Source organism: Harmonia axyridis, chromosome 3 (genome assembly GCF_914767665.1).
Source record: "Harmonia axyridis chromosome 3, icHarAxyr1.1, whole genome shotgun sequence".
Taxonomy (NCBI): Eukaryota; Metazoa; Arthropoda; class Insecta; order Coleoptera; family Coccinellidae; genus Harmonia; species Harmonia axyridis.
Window position 1 is genome coordinate 9,801,554 of NC_059503.1, and position 19,244 is coordinate 9,820,797.

Below are 19,244 nucleotides of genomic sequence, written 5' to 3' on the forward strand. Positions count from 1 at the left end.
ATAAACAATAACACATGGCAACCAAACCAATACAAGGTATTTCCTAATTCAATGACAATATTTATGGGGGTGATTTTTGGGCCCATTTTAAGGAAAAAACTTCATATGAACATACATATATCCTAAACGCAGTACCTTTTGAGAAACAGGTTGGTAAAGTTCTTGCATTAACTGAACTTCATTGTTTCAGTCATATTCACTTCCTCTGTGGAATTACTTTTCAGTATTTTTTTTGTCTGCCCGGTCTTGTCCAAAAAAGGTTTTTAACCTTCACGACTGGATGAAGAAAATTACTCCAAAACTCCTACAAATTTGTAACTAAAAGGGATCGTCAAATTCTCAGAGAAACAACTACTGCAGTTAATGTGTCTAGTCATATCGTTTCATTTTAAGCTATTTGGCATGCTAAGCTCCTCGAACAGTTTTGAACATTTTAATACTTCATCAACGCATATAATCCAAATCGCTATTTAGATATACTGTTGTTGAAATTGCAGCTCTGACAGAAGCGCCACAATTAATCAAAAGCGCAAATGCAATTACCATGATATTGCAATTACCTAGTATTAAATCGTTTTCGCAAAATCACATAGCAAAATGTAGTCAGCATATAATGACATGGAATATTAGATAATTGCATATGCAGAATTTTGTTACTGCATCATGTAGTTCTAGCTGATTCTATTGCCCTCCCTTGAATTTGAAGTCATATATATCACTGATATACAGGCTGGTCGCCGAGTTATTACGTTATATACCTCCAATTTTTTTTGGGTTAATTCACCATGAAAAGCTATCAATAATAAACAGATTGTTGAAAACTAAACCTTTCATTCGACTGAAAAAGTAATAACTCTGTAATAATAGTCCAAACTTCACAAATTGCTGGACATCTAGGATGAGCTGGTTTCAATATCACCGAAATAAGTCATAAAAAAGCAATTTTTATCTCTATTTCTAATTCGATTATTGGCAACACCAGAAAGTGAAAAACGATAAATAACAGGATTTCCGAAAATATAACTGCCGAATTTGAAGTAATTTGACAAACGCCGATTTTATATTAAAAAAAATGTAACTGCAAGCATGACGTGTTCCAAATTTGTACACAACCAACAAAGGGTGTAGTATATCGAAATGAATGTCCAAATCGTACGAATATTGTAAAGATCGAAAGCTCGGAAATAATCTTTAGGAATATCTATTTCATCCGGGCAAATAGAAAACTTGCATTTGAAGAAATTTTGCAAGAAGCTGAAGTTTGACTTATGTACACGCAAAATTTCATCAAATTTGTTGTTTCTTGGATTTTATCTGATACTGATATCATGATTGACTAGGAATTCGTATGAAATAATATGTTTTATGCCTCTGAATGAAATATTCCATGTTTATCGAATTTGTACATTTGAAATTACAAGGAAAACAGTATATCCATCAACATATTTCAATCAAGATTCGAACATACCTAGTTTTTAGTTTTTTTCATTCAAGAGAGTTAACATGTTCACGCCCGTACGAATTGACAGAATCGAATCAATCGACAGGTCGAATAATTATCGTTCACGACCAATTCAGTTTCAAAATTTAAAAATGCAAAGATTATTAAGTGAAGCTAGAGTGATCGAATCAGAGAAAGAAAGTTCAAATTTAAGACCAAACTGAATTCCAGGTGACTGTTCATTATTAACACCTGACTGTTTTCATCCAATTCCCTCACATACAACTGGAAACGTATCCCGGAAAAAATGAGATTACAGAAGTTTCCGTTTCCTACTAAATTATTCAGGCTGGCATGAAGAGAAGAAAAGAATTCTTCATTTGCTCCCTGCTGGCAGAAATAAGGCTGTCTCGGCCAAATATCCAACGGCTGAGGAGTTGACCCAACTCTATGATATACTCTATGATTCCCTGAGGCCTGTTGACCGGCTGACAAGCTCACAAGGAAAACGGAGAAATTGGACAAAGTTCAGAGGCGGATCGCCCTACACACTTCAAAGTTTCGTATAATTAAGCCACATTCACGGGAATTTTAGGGTTCATTTGGCATATTACGATGAATGAAAAAGTCCGACAAAGCTGGAAAGTAATGAGTTTTGGAGTTTTTTGTTGACAGAGTTTACCGTTGCGTCATTTCTGTAGGGAAGCATACACACTTTCAGTGTATTTTGATACTGAAAAGGTCTCAAACGATAAGGCTTGACTACTGATGATAATCAGAAGTTCTTATAGAATCTGAAATTTTTCACGGTAGATTTGGACCTTTCCGTTGATTGGTAAAATTCCGTAAATATAGTCTTTCAAAATTTTGTGTTATTGTGAATTTCAAAATTGCATATTTATTTATTTATTAGCGACTTTCTATACAGAATAGATAAACTCTCGAAGGGCTCCTCTCACACTTAACATCCCAGAAGTTCATAAATAAAATACATTCTATACAAACCGAAACAACATAAAGAAGTTACAATTCTGACACATGCATTGCATATATATGTTGGTTGGATGTTGGTTTTCAGATCGTCAATACTCTGACGATTATCGGCATAATCACAATCCTTCACATAACCTCAAAAACTACCCAAGGGCGATAAATCACAAGATCTTGGTGGCAAATTCACATCGCTGAAACGAGAAATCACACATCCTGGGAATGTTTCTTGCAATAAAGCCATTTCGATATTGATTTTGGTTACTCGATCAACACTAGGATTTGAGATGTTATTCATAGTTCAAGTTCAAATCAATAAAAATTGCAGTTTTGAAATTACCAGGCAAACTTGATACATTTTGAAAGAATTTGGTCTAGTCCAGAATTAAACTCAAGTAACGGGTGTTTTTTTTCGAGGTATATAACTTTAAGTTGCCATTACTGTTCGAGATGGCGACCGATTTAACAGCTGTCGAGTGATTTATTCTCAGTTTGGTTTGGCAATTCATCATGAATAGACTCACGCCTGAACAACGCTTGCAAATAGTGCAATTTCATTTCAAAAATAATGGTTCTGTGCGGAATACGTATCGCGCACTACGTCCATTTCATTTTGTTTATCGATGAAGCGCACTTCTGGTTGAATGGCTACGTCAAAAAACAAAACTGCCACATTTGGAGTGAAGCTTATACTCAAGTGTATGTCGAAACACCGTTACATCCAGAAAAACTGGCTGTTTGGTGCGCTTTATGGGCTGGTGGAATCATTGGTCCGTACTTCTTCAGAAACGATGATGGCCAGAACGTTACAGTCAATGGTGATCGGTATAGAGCCATGATAACTGACTTTTTCATTCCTGAATTGAACAACCATAAAGTCCAGGAGCTGTGGTTCCAACAAGACGGCGCCACATGGCACACAGCTCGTGCCACAATCGATTTATTGAAAGACACATTTGGTGACCGCCTAATTTCACGTTTTGGACCTGTGAATTGACCTCCAAGATCTTGTGATTGAAACCGCTAGACTACTTTCTGTGGGGCCATGTAAAGTCATTTGTGTATGCGGATAAGCCACAAACCCTTGACCATTTGGAAGACAACATTCGCCCTGTAATTATATGTTGGAAAAAGTAATCGAAAATAGGACGTCCAGATTGGACTACATCCGAGCCAGCCGTAGCGGTCATATGACAGAAATCATATTTTAAATGTAATGCCACAAGATTATCTTACGGATGAATAAAATTCATGTCAATCAAATAATCCATCGTTGTTTTATTGCAATTTAAAGTTGTATACCTCTAAAAAAATCACTCTTCATATATTGCAGATATTCCAGTTTTCTGTACTTCAGGAAATATGTCTGCTGATATCTTAAAGAAGAATAAAAAAAATTGAAGAGAACGAGATACATAAAACAATCCAGCTTTCATATTCAAATTAAGCGGCGAAAGAGAAAAACTTCTCGGATGGTCTTAAAAGTTACGCCTCTGGGTGGCAAGTAAATGGAAATGTGACGCCCGGAGTGAATGGGGTCTCGAGTTTGACGTACGTACAAGTATCTTTGTCGCGATGCAGAGCACTCGACCTACTTTCACGGATCATATGTGTAATGGCTCGAGGGCAGCATTTTGCCCCTGAATATAATGATGAAATTCATTTACTTCTTTTCATCGGGATGCATTCGGAACATATCCATTTTCCATGCTCTACTCGAATTGATGTCGGCAAAGAGGAGAACTGGAGAACTTGATTCGAATGATTTTCGCCTTCTCGATGGGAAATTCGGCGCTGAAAGATTCAACTTGTAATACGAGACTTCTGAATGAAAGCTATCGTTTTGTTGGAGTATTGGAAACTAGTTTGGAGAATGTGAATAGCAGGCGTAATATTCGATGGAAAAGCCGATGACTCAACAACCTTTTTGCAACGTTGTGCACATAAGCTGCAAAGTAATCGAAACGCCGTGATAGTTTTCAATCCAGGGGCAGAAATACATTAGAGTGGGAAGAAATACATTAGGCTGGGAAGAAATACAATAGGATGGGAAGAAATACAATAGGATGTGAAGAAATACAATAGAATGGAAAGAAATACAAAAGGATGGAAAGAAATACATTTTGTTAGGTTGAAATACATCAGTTTAGGCATAAATACATTAAAATAAGCAGAAATACATTAGTAGTAATGGAACAATAGACAAATGATTTTGGTAGCTATCGAGTAGGTACTCTCTTACGTATTTCTGATTATCTGGATTATAAACTTAAAATTTTCTGTGGAGAACAATGAATGTTTTTATTACGCAATTGCCGTCAGGAAAATTTTGAAGTTTGCTAGTTTTTCTTAAAATATTCGAATAGGAAATGTTGAAGGCAAGTGAGAATACATAAATTTGAAAAAAGTCCGAACTGTTACAAAAATCTTAAATTTCCCCAAAATACATGAATACACTTACATTGTTTCCGTCACCTCAAAGAACATTACATACTGAAGAATAAGATGAAAAATATAGGTGTCCACTTCATATAGGAACAGGAACTGAAACAATTAATAGTTCTTTTCTTCTATACCTGCTTTAGTTTTGCAAGTGGTTCAACATGATGAATTGATTTTTTACCCCCAAAAAGCTGAGTAGAGAAATAATTGAGAATATTTCTTTTGTTTCAGTATATGGGAACTTTCGCTGTTCTAAACTTCGACCAGTTGGCTCAGTCTCAACTCCTCCTAGCTCAAATAGACCATATGAAGGTGAGTTTAGTTCTGGTTGAACAATCTTTATAATTAGTTCTTTTATTAATGGACTTTGAGGGAATTACATTTCAACTACCTGAAGGAGATACTCGTAGGTATATATGGAGTGGAACGAAGTGAATTCCTCACCAAAGTTGAAATTAGTTAGATAGAATATTATGGAGGTTTGAGAAAACTCTAAACTGTACTCGAAATTATGTGCATCGTACATTATGTTTGGATGTATTTAGGTCCGTTACGAAGTTGGTAATATGGCAATTCTCTGGAATCTCTTAATCTTATTGAAATATTTCCACAAATATGTGCTACTCTGGCATATGTTGAGAGATTCTGACGGATTATGTTTATACTTCGTGAGAATTACTAGTAAAGACCCCATTTTTTACCAACTCTTATGTTCCATCGTGAACGATCGAGTTGGTGATCGACTATCCAGAATTTCAGGCATTTAGATATATGCAGTTTGATAAGAAATACATGAATAAAGTTGGAGACAAAATGGTTGAAGAGATAACTAATAACTCCGATATCAAGCTATATAAGTAAGATCTGTAAAAATTCTATAGTTCATTTTTATTCTATTTCGAAATTTAATATTGTTATATATTTTTTTCGATCTTGAATGAGTTATCCGAAAATCAAAAAAATTTTAATTTTCTTTACAGAATTTGTATTGAATATCTATGCAAGAAAATGTATTTCGAAGAAGTGATTTGAAAATTTTCCCAGATCTTAACCACTTAAAAATATTAACACAGTGCAAAAAATCACATAATTCACAAATCAAAAATGATCAAACGAAAAGTAGTTGGTGGATGAATCACAACGAAAGGGTTGACATAAATCATAATTATGCTATGTTCAATGTAAAAATGAAAAGACATTTAAAATATCTATAGAAAAATGGAAGTTCTTATTGTTTATGAAAAAAGGGTTGCAAGAGTCCAACAGCTGCATTTCAAAAATAAATTTCAAAAATTTTGGAAATAAAACGTATTGATCAAATATTTTATTGAACCATTTCATCATCAATTTAACATCATTCAGTAAGGCACTGGGTGTCTGTTTCACGATTCTTGTATATTCATCTCACTCCCTCTTCAAGAAGTAAACAGTCTGTGGCATGCCTAACGTGCCTCCTTGTCTAGTGCTTTATTTACATAACGCGGCGATAAATCGATAATATTCTTACGCCTTTGAAGGCGGCTTCTAAAAAAAGAATTGAGGCATGCCGAAGCTGCTTTCATTCTGCACTATTCGGCAAGTAAGAAATCGAGTTGGTTTTCGCTTTGTTGTGAATTGCTGTTTCTTGACTGTCCCTTGTGAGTTTGTTAGTGTAAACAGTTTTTTATAAGATTTTTCATTTTGTTAATAGACTCAAGTCCTGCCAGAAGGCGAAATTTATTTATTGGGAGTGAGTCGTCTCAAATTCAAAAGGTGAATGAAAATATTGGAAGTACTTGTGATTTTGTATTTTTTTAATGAATCAGAAACGTTTTCGAGTCATTCCTATGAAGATAAATTATACATAATTGAAGAAGTAAATGAGTAAATGTCTTGTGACTATGGGTGGGTTCGAATCAAATAAGGGGTGTCGATATACATGGTATGAAATGTGCCTCACCATCATTTACCATCACTAGCTACTGCATATGGTAGTTAGTATTTACCATTCAGTTGATTCTTTTGCGTCACGTTTGGCTTACCATTTCCCATTTCATCGAAAAAAGCGTCCACACATGAAAGTAACCAAAATTGCTTGCGGCGTCTTCCTCTGTTCTTGATCACATCTAAACGGATAAGAGTAGAACCGAACCCAAACAAGGACAAGCGAGCCTAATTGAGGACAACATTGTACCTACACGCGTGATGGGAAAAGTTGCCGGCAAGTTAAATTAAGTGTGGAATGAAGATAACGTGATGCGTGTGGAAGCCATGGATGCGGAAATACAAGGCTGCGTTCCATTCAGATCGACGGGAGAACGTGAGGGGAAACCTCTGGCCAAAAATTCGGCCGCTGTTTGATCTTCAATATCCCGAATCCTTTGAATGTGACTGGTTTTTGAAAGGAATGCGGGTTGTTTTTTGCAATCAAGTGTTCGCTAGGAATGAATCAATTTTATTTTTTGTATCCCGGACTGGACGGAATAACAATATTATCAAAAATACTTATTGTTTAGCGGCAATTGGTTTGAATGTAACACCCTCTAGTTTGTTACATTTTTAGATTAATGAAAATGAGCTGTTTCCAAACATGTTTGGTACTTGTGGTCTAGCAGACAGAATATGAAAGAAATTATTTCTTATTTTCATACATTTTCATTAATCTAAAAATTTAATAACTTTCAGGGTGTTACATTCAAACCAATTGCCGATAGACAATAATTATTTTAGATAATATTGTTAATTCAACTAATAAAGAATGTTACGCCTTACTTTATGAGCACACACAAAACTATTGTATTTTTGTCCACCCTGTACCAATTGGAATCATCATGTGAAACATTTTTGGAATCAGCTCAGCTAGAGTAATCGGAAAATTGAGACGAAATGGGGGTGTTCTATTCAAGAAAAATTACGGTGACGTCATTATTCAAAAGTAATTCACCCTTTATATTAGATTATTATTTTAAAATACGGTAAATTAAAATGAAAAATCGACTTGTTTCCGGATTATTTCTCAAAATGGTCTTTTCATCTAAAAATGAATTTGTTCCATACTTTACAGGCACAGTGTATATCATTTACGTGTAATAAAATACTTCCCTTACCACACAGTGATGTTCAAAATCACAGGCTTCAACGGGATATCTTCGTTCAACTGATAGAAGATGAGTGGACTCACAAAATATAGGTATTTCATATAATACGTAGAACAAAGATAGAGGGCAAGATCTCCCCAATTTCACGACTGTTTGTTTCTGTCAATGTTGCCATTACCACCCAATTATTTGCAGATGTAATTCAAACAATGCGAGAGCTCTTCAATTTCCAGATAAGGTTTTTCCTACTCCTCTTTGGCAATCCTATGATTCCGCTATACCTTTCTGGAAGATTGAACGATAAAACTGCTATTTTTCTCCAGGGAATAGTAGTTACGTTTAAGTATGACCTTGAGACTGACATTTACAGTATACACTTCAGAGCCTGGAGAAAAATATTCATTTGGGAGAGTGAATGATGGGTAGAAATGATGAATTCTCTGTTTGAAAACAGCGTTGCCTGCGTTGCCATGCTGGTATTGAATATATTCTTATTGCATTGGTGGTTTGTAGCTCGAGTCGGTTGTACTTAATTTCATATTGAAAAAACGAATATTATGGGGTAAGTCTTTCACATCCTGGAGAAAATTGTTTCACAAATTGAAGAATTATATTGTTGATTCCATTTGAGCCGATCTGCTGAAGTAAGATTCTTCCATAAAAATTCAAATTGCGAGGGATTACTACCACGTGGTTGTTAGCATATCATTCAACTTTGTTACCCATTCATTTCCCTTCTGGCAGTCCTGCGATGACCAAACTTTTTACGGTGTACGAAATAGAAATAGAAGTAGAGGACAGCACTTTACAACGAATTTCACGAAAATATAGTTTTACCTTTTTTGTGATAATTTCTGTAGAATTTTTTCAATGAATATTTTAAAAATATATCAAAGCTTTGTACAAAGTACATATCATCAATTGTTTCTCAAAAACAAAAAGGTACTGATTTTTTTCTTCATTTTTCATTGGCATCTCAAAAATATTTACTTTCTCTCATGTAAATTATGTGAAAATCCCATAAAAACCGAGGATTCGTAAGAAAATATATCGCTGATTTTGTTTTGAACTGAGCAGCCATGTGGTGGTGTTCCCTCTCGAGTTAAACCAATTGTTATCAGATTTTTAGAATATATTTTTCACGATTCGAAATCACCAGATAACAAATTGAATTCAAGAAGATGAAACTGAAGGAAACAAGGTCTTTAGTTCACGTTTCACCAATTGAATTACCTTCCCGGGAAAGGAAACTTTTGAGGTCTGCAATATCATCCCTATATCTGCAGAACCGAAATAATTATCCTTTGCCGAACAAGCTAAATCGGATAAAGGGTCCTGGTTTCACTTTTATTGAATCAATTTAAAGTTAATTAGTCATCAGGAACTTTGGAAACGATTTCGTGTGCTTTGATAATGGAATTCCACTCTCGTGGTGTTTTTATTCAAGGAAGGGATGAATGAATGCGAAATTTATCTTGCTGAATAGAGGAAATGTCTTTGCCATCAACATACAGAGTGTTGACCAGAACTCAACTTCGCTCTAGGGTCAGTGTTTCCCATTCTGCTGAATAATTTATTGCTAATTAAATGAAAAAAGTAGCGGAATCGTTCGATATTATTTGTACAAGAGAAAACATATTTAAAATTCTTTTGGATTGTATAGAAATTTATCTATCTGAAGAACGTTCCTTAATAACAAGACTTTCATTCGATAAGCAATAAGCAAAAACAAATCAGCCATAAGATCATTATGAGGATGTGTTGAGCAGATGTAGAACATTCTATCCAGTATTGATATTCAGTTTTCGAAATAAAAGTTCCACATCCTGTATTTTTTTTATTTATATTTTTCTCTTAATAATTTATACTATTTTCTTTTTCTCTGTTTTCTTCATAAATACAAAGAATGAACCGAGGGATGAACGAAAACTATCATAATTGGTATTTATTCGATTAAAATACAATAATCTGATAAATACAGGAATGTATATCATAAAATTAAATTTAAAGATATAAAAAATAAGAAATGATTTAGTCTTAGTGTTAAAATTGCTGAATTGTCCCTTTTATTCGGTGTTATTTTACCATCCTTGATTTTGCTGTCTTTAATTATTTCTTCTGTGTCTGTTGGAGGTGATTCATCATTTTCTTCTTGTTGTTGTGCTGCATCCATATCTATTTTCCTAGTCATACGTTCTTCCTCGATAGCAATATCTTCGTCTCCTATGTCATCTTCGTCTTCTTCGTCATCCTCATAGAAACCGCTATCTAGTAGATGCAACAAATGTTGAATTTAATATACGTAGAAAATGAACAATGTTGAAAAAGGGATGTAGTTCCCTCATTTGGTATATTGATATTTTATCGAACTCACCTCTTTTGATTACAAAGGCAACATCTTTTCTTATTCTGTGTTTATGCATCATAATGTCATCGTCTACATCATAATCTGCAAGTTTTTATTGAATTTTACTCCATTCTCCGACAAAAAAAATGAGTACAAGCTCAAAATCTTGCGTTGAATAGAAACAAGTAAGAACAGAGATGAAATTTTTAGCAAGCAAAGCAGAAAGAATTGATAAATCAAACATTTCCTTCCTCCTCAATATACAATTTCATTGTTCTCATCTCGAGAATTTCAATGATATTAATATTGTTTGAAAATTAAATAGTCGAAATTAAAATGATTATTTTGTGAATTTCAGTTATGTTGAAAATTCCCAATTATATTATTGAAAAGTTATACTAACCCTTCGATTTGATGGTGCTATGTTCAATGGGTACCACAACCCATCTCCTCACTTTGAGAGTGGCATCTTCCAAAAATGTTTTGCATTTACACTGAAGAACATCTGGAGGGCAGCTAAAAAAATTTTAAGTTAGATTCAATGTGTCTACATAACTGGAAAACATACCAGCTAGTTCCTGGTCCTAAACAGTCTATGCCACCCGTATATCTGCAAGTTAAGAAAAATATTTCGAAAATGATGCTATTAAGCTAGGAGAAAAACAGTCTTACGTATATTTGTTCACGCATTTCGCTTCGTAGTACCGTACTTGAGTATCCAGAGCCCGATCATCTCTTTTCTCTAACTCATACCAATCCGACCAGAGCGAGAAAACCATTGGCGGCTGAGCAGTTTGTAAACCGATAGGCCATTCACAGAACTGAAAGCAGAAAATAACTATCAAAATCTAGATCTAGATCTAGAATTAAGGACTCTTCAACTTTAATGACCTATATCAAAGAGTACCATAGATAAATGATGACAAGTAGGTATTTCGAAATCAAAATTTCTTGGAGTATTTTATAAAAATGGGCTTTCCCATTTAAAATCAAGGTGGTATCGTGTTTCACCACTTTCGGACCAGGCTGTTCGTATTCATTGTAACCAAGTCATATATAGGGTGTCTCATTGAAAAAACCAACTCGCCTCTATATCTCTTAGACGGTAATTAATTTCTTCAATGTGTTATGAATGAAATAAAAACCATAAAAATTACTGAAAAAACACAACATGAATTCAATCTCGAAATGAATGAAAAATATTTATATATAAGCTGATCCATTAAAGCAATGAGCGTAAAATTTGTTTCGATAGTGCATGTGTATGTGAATTCAACAAATTAGATGAATTATTTGAATATTAGGCCAATTGAAAAGTCCCGGTCTGATGCACAGATGGCTGTGCTAGTATTAAATCTATATGATTTTTAGTTAGTACCAACCTTCAAACGATACTTGTCAAAATTTGACAGCAGTCCCACCATTAGTTTGTGAGATAATATTGCGTTGTGGGTGTAGCTACTTTTGTTATTTAAAAAAAAAGAAATTCGAGTGCTGAAAAAATATTGCTTTTTGATGGGAAAAAATAAAGTTGAAGCAAAATCTTGGCTTGATGAATAGTTTCCGGGGTCTGCACCAGGAAAATCAACCATCATTGAAATGAGCACCGAAGACGGTGAACGCAGTGAACGCGCAAAAGAGCATGTCACCAACGAAAAAAATCAAAAAAGTTCACAAAATAATTTTGAATGACCGTAAAGTGAAGTTGATCGAGAGCGCAGATATTGTGAAGATATCATCTGAACGTGTATATCATATTATTCACGAATATTTGTACATGAGAAAGCTATGTGCGAAATGGTAGCCGCTCGAGCTCACAATCGATCAAAAGCAACAACGTGTTAATGATTCTGGGCAGTGTTTGAAGCTGTTTGAGTGCATTTTTGCGTTGATATGTGACAATGGCTGAAACTTGTAGGTATCCATCATTTCACTCCGGAGCCTAATCGACAGTCAGCTGAGTGGATTGTACACGATGAGCCGAATCCAAAGCGAGGAAAAACACAACAGTCTGCTAGCAAGGTTATGGCAATAGTATTCTGGGATGCGTAAGGATAATAATTGTTGATTACCTCCTAAAGGGATCGTTTAAAGCATGAAATCGTTAAAAAACGGCCCCATTTGACGAAAAAAAAGGTGCTGTTCCATCAAGACAACGCGCCGTGTTACAAATCAATCAAAACAATGGCAAAATTGCATGAATTGGGCTTTGAATTGCTCCTGCATCCACCGTATTCGCCAGATCTGGCCCCTAGCGACTTTTTCCTGTTCTCATACCTCGAAAGAATTCTCGCAGGAAAGAAATTTAGCGCCAATGAAGAAGTAATCGCCGAAAGTGAGGCCTATTTCGAAGCGAAAGACAAATCATACTACAAAAATGGTATCGAAAAGTTGGAAGATCGCTATAATCGCTGTATCGCCCTCGAAGCCAACTATGTTGAATAATTAAATCGAATTTTGCAAAAAAAAATGTTTTACTATGGTAGACCGAGGACTTTTCATTTGGCCTGTTACTGGAGTCAAACTCTGGTACGGCGATTCTCACGAAATATATCGTGGAGAAAATGAAATTTCATACGAGGCATCAGCAGACGACCTTATTACGGTCCGGAGTTTTCGGTTACTCTCAAGTAACGTTACACGTCGCTCCAGGTTCTCCCCAGGTCCGGTTGAATATTCATCAAATCCCGTGCCCATTATCGAGGCACAACAGTAAGTTCGACAGGGAACGACTCACCGGCTGTTCTCCCTTGCAATTAGGATCACATTGTACGGAGTGAATTCGGCCAAGGACGGTGCTGGCGTTACACTTGTGCAGCCCGCAGACGTTCAGGGCTCCGCACAGGCTGTCAGGCAACGGGTCCACGAAGCAGGTGGGAAATCCTGGAACCAATCGGGATCATCTTGTCAACTCGACTTAACAGTTTATAGTAATAATATTTTTATGTATCCCTTGAGACACTGCATGGTGTATAGGGCAGGTCACGAGAGAGCTAAACAACTAAGGAGGCGAATAAATATTCATTTACGGAATGAATACCTTTTTTCAAGAGAAGATTCGATTTTTTTTCGAACTATTTCATATTCAAGAGCTTTACAGTTGGTGGAAAATGATTCAATAACTGGATACTTCGGACTAAAGGACAGCATTCAAACTTGTGGGTCCCATGTTTAGGTAATGGAAAAAATTGTGTTTTTCTAGTTACATTCTCATGTTGACCTGATAATTCCATCCATTTGTCAATATGAGTAGTCAATCTAAAATTTCTGTCCACATATATTCTATGGAATTGAGCTGCTAAAAGCTCTGATTCAATTATTTTTTATAGAAAAGTAAACGCATACAGTTTTATCAACGTTCACCATCAAATTGTTTGAGAGGCACCAATTAACAAATTGCCTCATAATAAATTCGAAGGCACTGATGTTTGGTTGGTCTACTTTGTTGTGAAAATTGTACAGATTTCTTCAGAACACCTGCCAGAAAACCACCATAAATACATCATCAGCAAATAACGTTATTAAGAAGGAGGCTAACTTTACAGGCGAACCATTTACAAACAATATAAATTAAAGGGGCCCTAGCACTGTACCCTGAGAAACTCCAAGGCCAATATCGTGATTATCGGAATAAATTTTATATTAAAAGACACAGTTCTTTCATTGAGGTAACTACACAACCAGTCAAGGATAAATCAATGATAAAATCATAATTCATATGACTCATTCATTCAGATATATTCTCAAAACCTTGATTTCAATGATTGTCATTTCAGTGTACAATTTCTGTTTGGTTTTGGTTGAACAATAGAATTCTAATCTAAATCTATTGATGGGCAAATCGAAGTTTTGTAAAACTGACATTTAAAAATTAAACAAAACAAAAGTTTCATGAAGATGCGAACGGGGTGATATTTTTCATGGAACAGGGCTCACTTTTCTTTCCTCCAGAACTTTTTTTTTCGTGGAGCAGTAGTAGTAGCAGAAAAATGTGGAAAAAACTTTGGTACAGTACTACACTTTCAAAATTCCGAACAATTCTTTCGAAATCGTCAGGGACATCCAAATTATCATAAAAATGCAGATTGCAACTTCTGATTATCAAATTGATATTAAGTTTTGGTGCTCATTCTCCCTATCTGTAGCAAGGATTCCGAAAGAATCGATAAACTCGTACAATATTCACAACAAAGTAGGACAACGATACATCATGTAGCTACAAAATATTGCTTATGCGGGACCAAGCTGATAGGACTTTGTTTTCTTTGAATTCTAGAAAAATTCTATCATTTTTCAAACAAGAAGTGAGTTCTGAATAGAGCAGCATTTCCATTTGAAAGAAAAAGTAATCAGAAAAAAATTAAACGGAATTTGAACTCACCACTAACCCTATAAAGTGTAGTATCCATCAAATTGCTACAGTTACACATCTGTTGCGTTTGCGTGATGTAGTGGATATCGCAGAATCTCCTATGTACTCTGCTCATTACCGTATTCTCAATATTCATGGTGCACACATCTCTTCTCTTCATTGCAAGTTCTGATGAGCATAACTGCCAATTCTTCATTGTCCCATGGTCACACATGCCTAAGTAGAAATTGTAGGGCCCACCAGGGCTGTGGTCTTCCAGGAACAACTACAACAAAGTCAGTATATTATATTCTGTGTCACATTCTTCTGAGATAGAACAATACTAAAACATTATCAATTTCAAACAACAAAGCATGTGTCAACGTAATCTCAGTATTAGCAAAGGAAATGTAAAAGAGGCATCGTACATTTCAGCGTATGATAGCGAAGATTTATATTATTCATTTTTTGGACATACTCTCATTATTCCAATGATAAGAGACCTGAGAATCAGAAACACGTTTTTCAAGAGAAAATCTATCTTCTTTGCTTCTTGTCAGCCCCTAAAACGAGTATAGTATTTTTCATGTATATCCTATGATTTCTGAAGTAGTATACTTTTGTACGAGCAGCTTTAATAATTTCAGGCGGAGTATTTTCAAAATCCCGAATTGATGCTCGTTTGTTTATATTGAAAAATAATTATGATGGTTCGAAAACTCCAATTGCATGACAATCAATTCATATCACAGATACACTTCATTCTCTATGTCACCAAAATAATTTCGTAATATTCACTCCATAACAAGTGATGGAATTAAATTCAATCAAAATACTTGTGAAACCAGGTTTTGCAGTATTATTATCACATATCAAGTGATGAAATACAACCAAATTATGATCAAATTCAAAATGAAAAGAACTATATCCTACAGCAAATGTGGAGGAAAGGATTCTCATTAATAATCTCTAGGTAGAGTGATTAAAAGTGGGATGGAATACTCAGAATGCATTTTGCAACGTCCTCATGACAAATACTAAGGTAAATGTTTACCTACTATAATAATTAATTTTAATAATGATTCAAAAGTGATGAAATTTTGCTTACTCACTAATTTTGGGTATTAGATCACGAATCCGGTGACATAAATTCCTCAATCCTGATAGTTTTTTTTTAAAAAATTTGTAAAATTGGCTTGATGAAGGTGAGGTTATCCACATTAATAGCTAGTTTTCTTGTATTTTATCAACTGATTCTCGTTAGAAATGATTAATTAATCACATTTCAAGCTTTTCCAAAAAAAAAAATGGCTTTTTTTCGTCAAAAACTACTATTTTATTCATTGTTTATATCCGGTGGCGGCCATTATGTTCAATACGTAACGTCGGTCAAATGACTCAAATGCGAAATAATCTGCAACGTTGCCAGTATGCCCAGATCTTCTTGATGGGATCGGTCTTTACTTGGTAGAAATTCATATTAATAAATTGTTTGAGATTATGACGTATTATAAAACTGTATGGAAACTCATAATTTTCGCGCACATATTGGAATAGAAAATTCGGCAAGTTTATTATAATTTATATACCTATTACGAACTGATTTTAAGGTTTATTTATTGCGAAAATAAGTATTTTGGCCCATCTTTGTTAACTTGTTCCAACATATTCCTACTATGAAATGTTTGGAAAAGCTATCCAGCTAAGACCACGAGGAGGTGTAGGCCACCTTTGCCAGGAAAGGATAATGGAAATGAGGAAAACTTGGGTTTTGGAAAAAAAATAGGAAAAATTTGGAACGAGCAAGAACAACATGAATAGAAGTAGAATATAGTAAAATAAAGTGAAAAATAGTAAATTACAGTGAAATATACGTTGATGAAGCTAATCTATAGATGGAAATATATAATCAAAATAAAACTAACTACTGGTACCCTCCCCTTCATGTTGAGTGTCTGTGGGGGGATATACTTCAGCAATATATTTAAAGAATTCATGGAACCTATCGGTGAATTTAGGAAATTTCCGATGAAAATAATGCTCGGCCAAGTAATAAACAAAATTGTCCGAGCGCCTTCCAAATCTAGGAATATCAAACCTGATATCCCTCCAAAGCCTCTCAACATTCTGGGTATGAGCTCCAGTGTCAGGGTCCACAAAGTTTAACGAGTGGTTAACCTTCAGATGTTGGAAACCCTCATTTTCCAAACAATCATAGGATCTCCAACAATCGGACATAACAGTGGTTTCTGGAAGAATCCACTCCTTGATTATTTCCAACAAAGTATCCTGACTCCTATCGGCAACTGGAACCATGAATACTTTCTTGGATTCTCGTTCGATTCCCCCAAAAATCCACTGCCCCTCTATAATTCTACCTCGATTATATTTTCTCCGACCAAATTTCGCTTCATCTATTTCCACAATTTTGCCCGGTCCCCCTAAAGGTTCAGTATGATCGCGTACAATTATAAAACAAACTTCCCTGCAAAAACTAACCCAGTCTACAACTGTCCTTCTGCTCCATTCCGTTTCGAGTTCAAGTTGTTCTTGCTTGAAACCAACCAGCCAAAATGCGACAAACTGGCATATTTCCTGGACAGACTTCTTACTTCCCGAGAAAAAAGTGTTTTTTCTGGATGTCTGAATGAAGCCACATCTCTGGCGAACTCTTCTATTTCTAGCATTTACTACAACTGTTGTAGTATTACAAACGTATTTGTTGTGTCGTTCAAAAAATTTGCACGGTTTGTTGCATTTTGGACAAATTATTACATCTGCACAATCAATCACACCGTGAACTTTTAAAAACTCTTTCAATCGATCATCATTTTCACACATAGATAAAAAATTTTTAAGAGAATACTTACATCCGGCACATATATCTGTATCCATCTTACTTACTGTATTATTACCCTCACTGTAATTAATCAAAAAACACTTCACAGTTCACACTAGCACTTCGCTTTAATAGTTCGGAAACAAACTGTTCACTAATCACTATACGGTTATCAGCTATAGACTGATTTGATCAAAAGAGCGGGAATACTTGTTGAAAAGAGCGGGAATACTTGTTCAATGAAAACCATAGATAGTTGAAACCAATTAACAAAGATCTTCACATATAATGCACTTGCCAATTTTTCAATACCAAAAGGGCCGCGAAAATTCGATCCCTGTTAATATTTCATAATCTCATTCAACTACAAATCCGATCCCATCAAGAAGATCTGGGCATACTGGCAACGTTGCAGATTATTTAGCATTTGACAGACGTTACGTATTGAACATAATGGCCGCCACCGGATGTAAACAATGAATAAAATAGTAGTTTTTGACAAAAAAAAGCCATTTTTTTTTTGGGAAAAGCTTGAAATATGATTAATTAATCATTTCTAACGAGAATCAGTTGATAAAATACAAGAAAACTAGCTATTAATGTGGATAACCTCACCTTCATCACGCCAATTTTACAAATTTTTTAAAAAAAAACTAGCAGGATTGAGGAATTTATGTCACCGGATTCGTGATCTAATACCCAAAATTAGTAAGTAAGCAAAATTTCATCACTTTTGAATCATTATTAAAATTAATTATTATAGTAAACAATCTCTGACCCAGAAAAGTACGCGTGTCCTTTGGCGAGTGCATTAATTCACCCCACAATTCATCTGATTAAAAAAAAGGCGTAATGACAGTCGGTTTGTCAGTAAATGGAACAGGATACTCACTGCGCTGTAATACTCTCCGACCTCGACAATGGTACAACGTTGCAGATTAAGATTAACTACCCATTCCCTGATATCATACGTTGGCACTGCAGCATAGTTGGGAAATAGGGAATTCTGTATGTGTTTTTTGCATCTATCAGAATTAGATTCTGACATACGTAAACAGAAAAGCAATATTAGGAGCTGATACTTGATCATAGAGCCTTGGATATGTCATTTCCAAATTTGATCTGACCTAGAAGTTCATAGAATTGATGACAAAATGACAAGTGGATTATTTTCATTTTGACATTTCTGTATAAATTATGCATTTCTGAAATCAATGTGCTTCGCTTTCAAGTTGTATGTATCTTTTATAAAATTGGATCTGACAATATAATTGAAAACTCTTACTGATTTGATAATATTTTTCAAAAGTTGCATAGGTTGTGTACTCTCTTATATTTTCACTTATATTTTAAACTTCTACAAACTCTATGACAAACTTTGACAGATAATAGTTCTGCTCATTCTGAACCTTCTCACCTATAAACATAGGTCTAAACATTTGCCTATAACCATTAGATCAAGATGCTATCAGCAATGTTCGAGTGTTTACGTCTGGGGTGAGATTTTCAACAATTATTCAAGGTCAGTTGATATTTAAATAATTGTTCATATGCAGATTTGTATAAACATTTTTGGTGCATAAACTTTTAGACTTTATTGATGATCTAGAGCACAACACTTGTTATCAGCACGATGATACCCCACCACATTAATGGAAATGAGTTGCAGCTTGGTTAAATTAAAATTTCTCTAATAAATAGAAAGGTCAAGGGAAACTAATGACATAGTCGCCTCGTTCAACTGATTTCAATCTGGT

At 34.9% G+C, this 19,244-nt stretch overlaps 3 protein-coding genes across 5 annotated transcripts in view; 1 reads left to right on the plus strand and 2 right to left on the minus strand.

Moving 5' to 3' along the window:
- Positions 1 to 19,244, plus strand: part of LOC123676536 (tensin-3-like) — a 347,695-nt gene that overhangs the window by 88,440 nt on the left and 240,011 nt on the right. For all 3 annotated transcript variants that reach the window (XM_045612480.1, XM_045612482.1, XM_045612481.1), the window contains exon 3: positions 5,105 to 5,185. In XM_045612480.1, the coding sequence (XP_045468436.1) occupies positions 5,105 to 5,185 (81 nt within the window). The remainder of the gene's footprint in view (positions 1 to 5,104; positions 5,186 to 19,244) is intronic.
- LOC123676538 lies at positions 9,880 to 18,603 on the minus strand. The gene is made up of 8 exons (XM_045612488.1): positions 18,380 to 18,603; positions 14,679 to 14,934; positions 13,035 to 13,180; positions 10,970 to 11,118; positions 10,866 to 10,907; positions 10,701 to 10,813; positions 10,325 to 10,399; positions 9,880 to 10,218 (listed from the first exon to the last, which is right to left on the minus strand). The coding sequence occupies exons 1-8, from the start codon at positions 18,575 to 18,577 to the stop codon at positions 9,941 to 9,943; spliced, it is 1,257 nt and encodes a 418-aa protein (XP_045468444.1). The 5' UTR covers positions 18,578 to 18,603; the 3' UTR covers positions 9,880 to 9,940.
- LOC123676540 lies at positions 16,359 to 17,976 on the minus strand. Its single transcript, XM_045612491.1, has one exon. It carries the CDS (start codon positions 17,541 to 17,543, stop codon positions 16,569 to 16,571), a length of 975 nt encoding a protein of 324 aa, XP_045468447.1. The 5' UTR covers positions 17,544 to 17,976; the 3' UTR covers positions 16,359 to 16,568.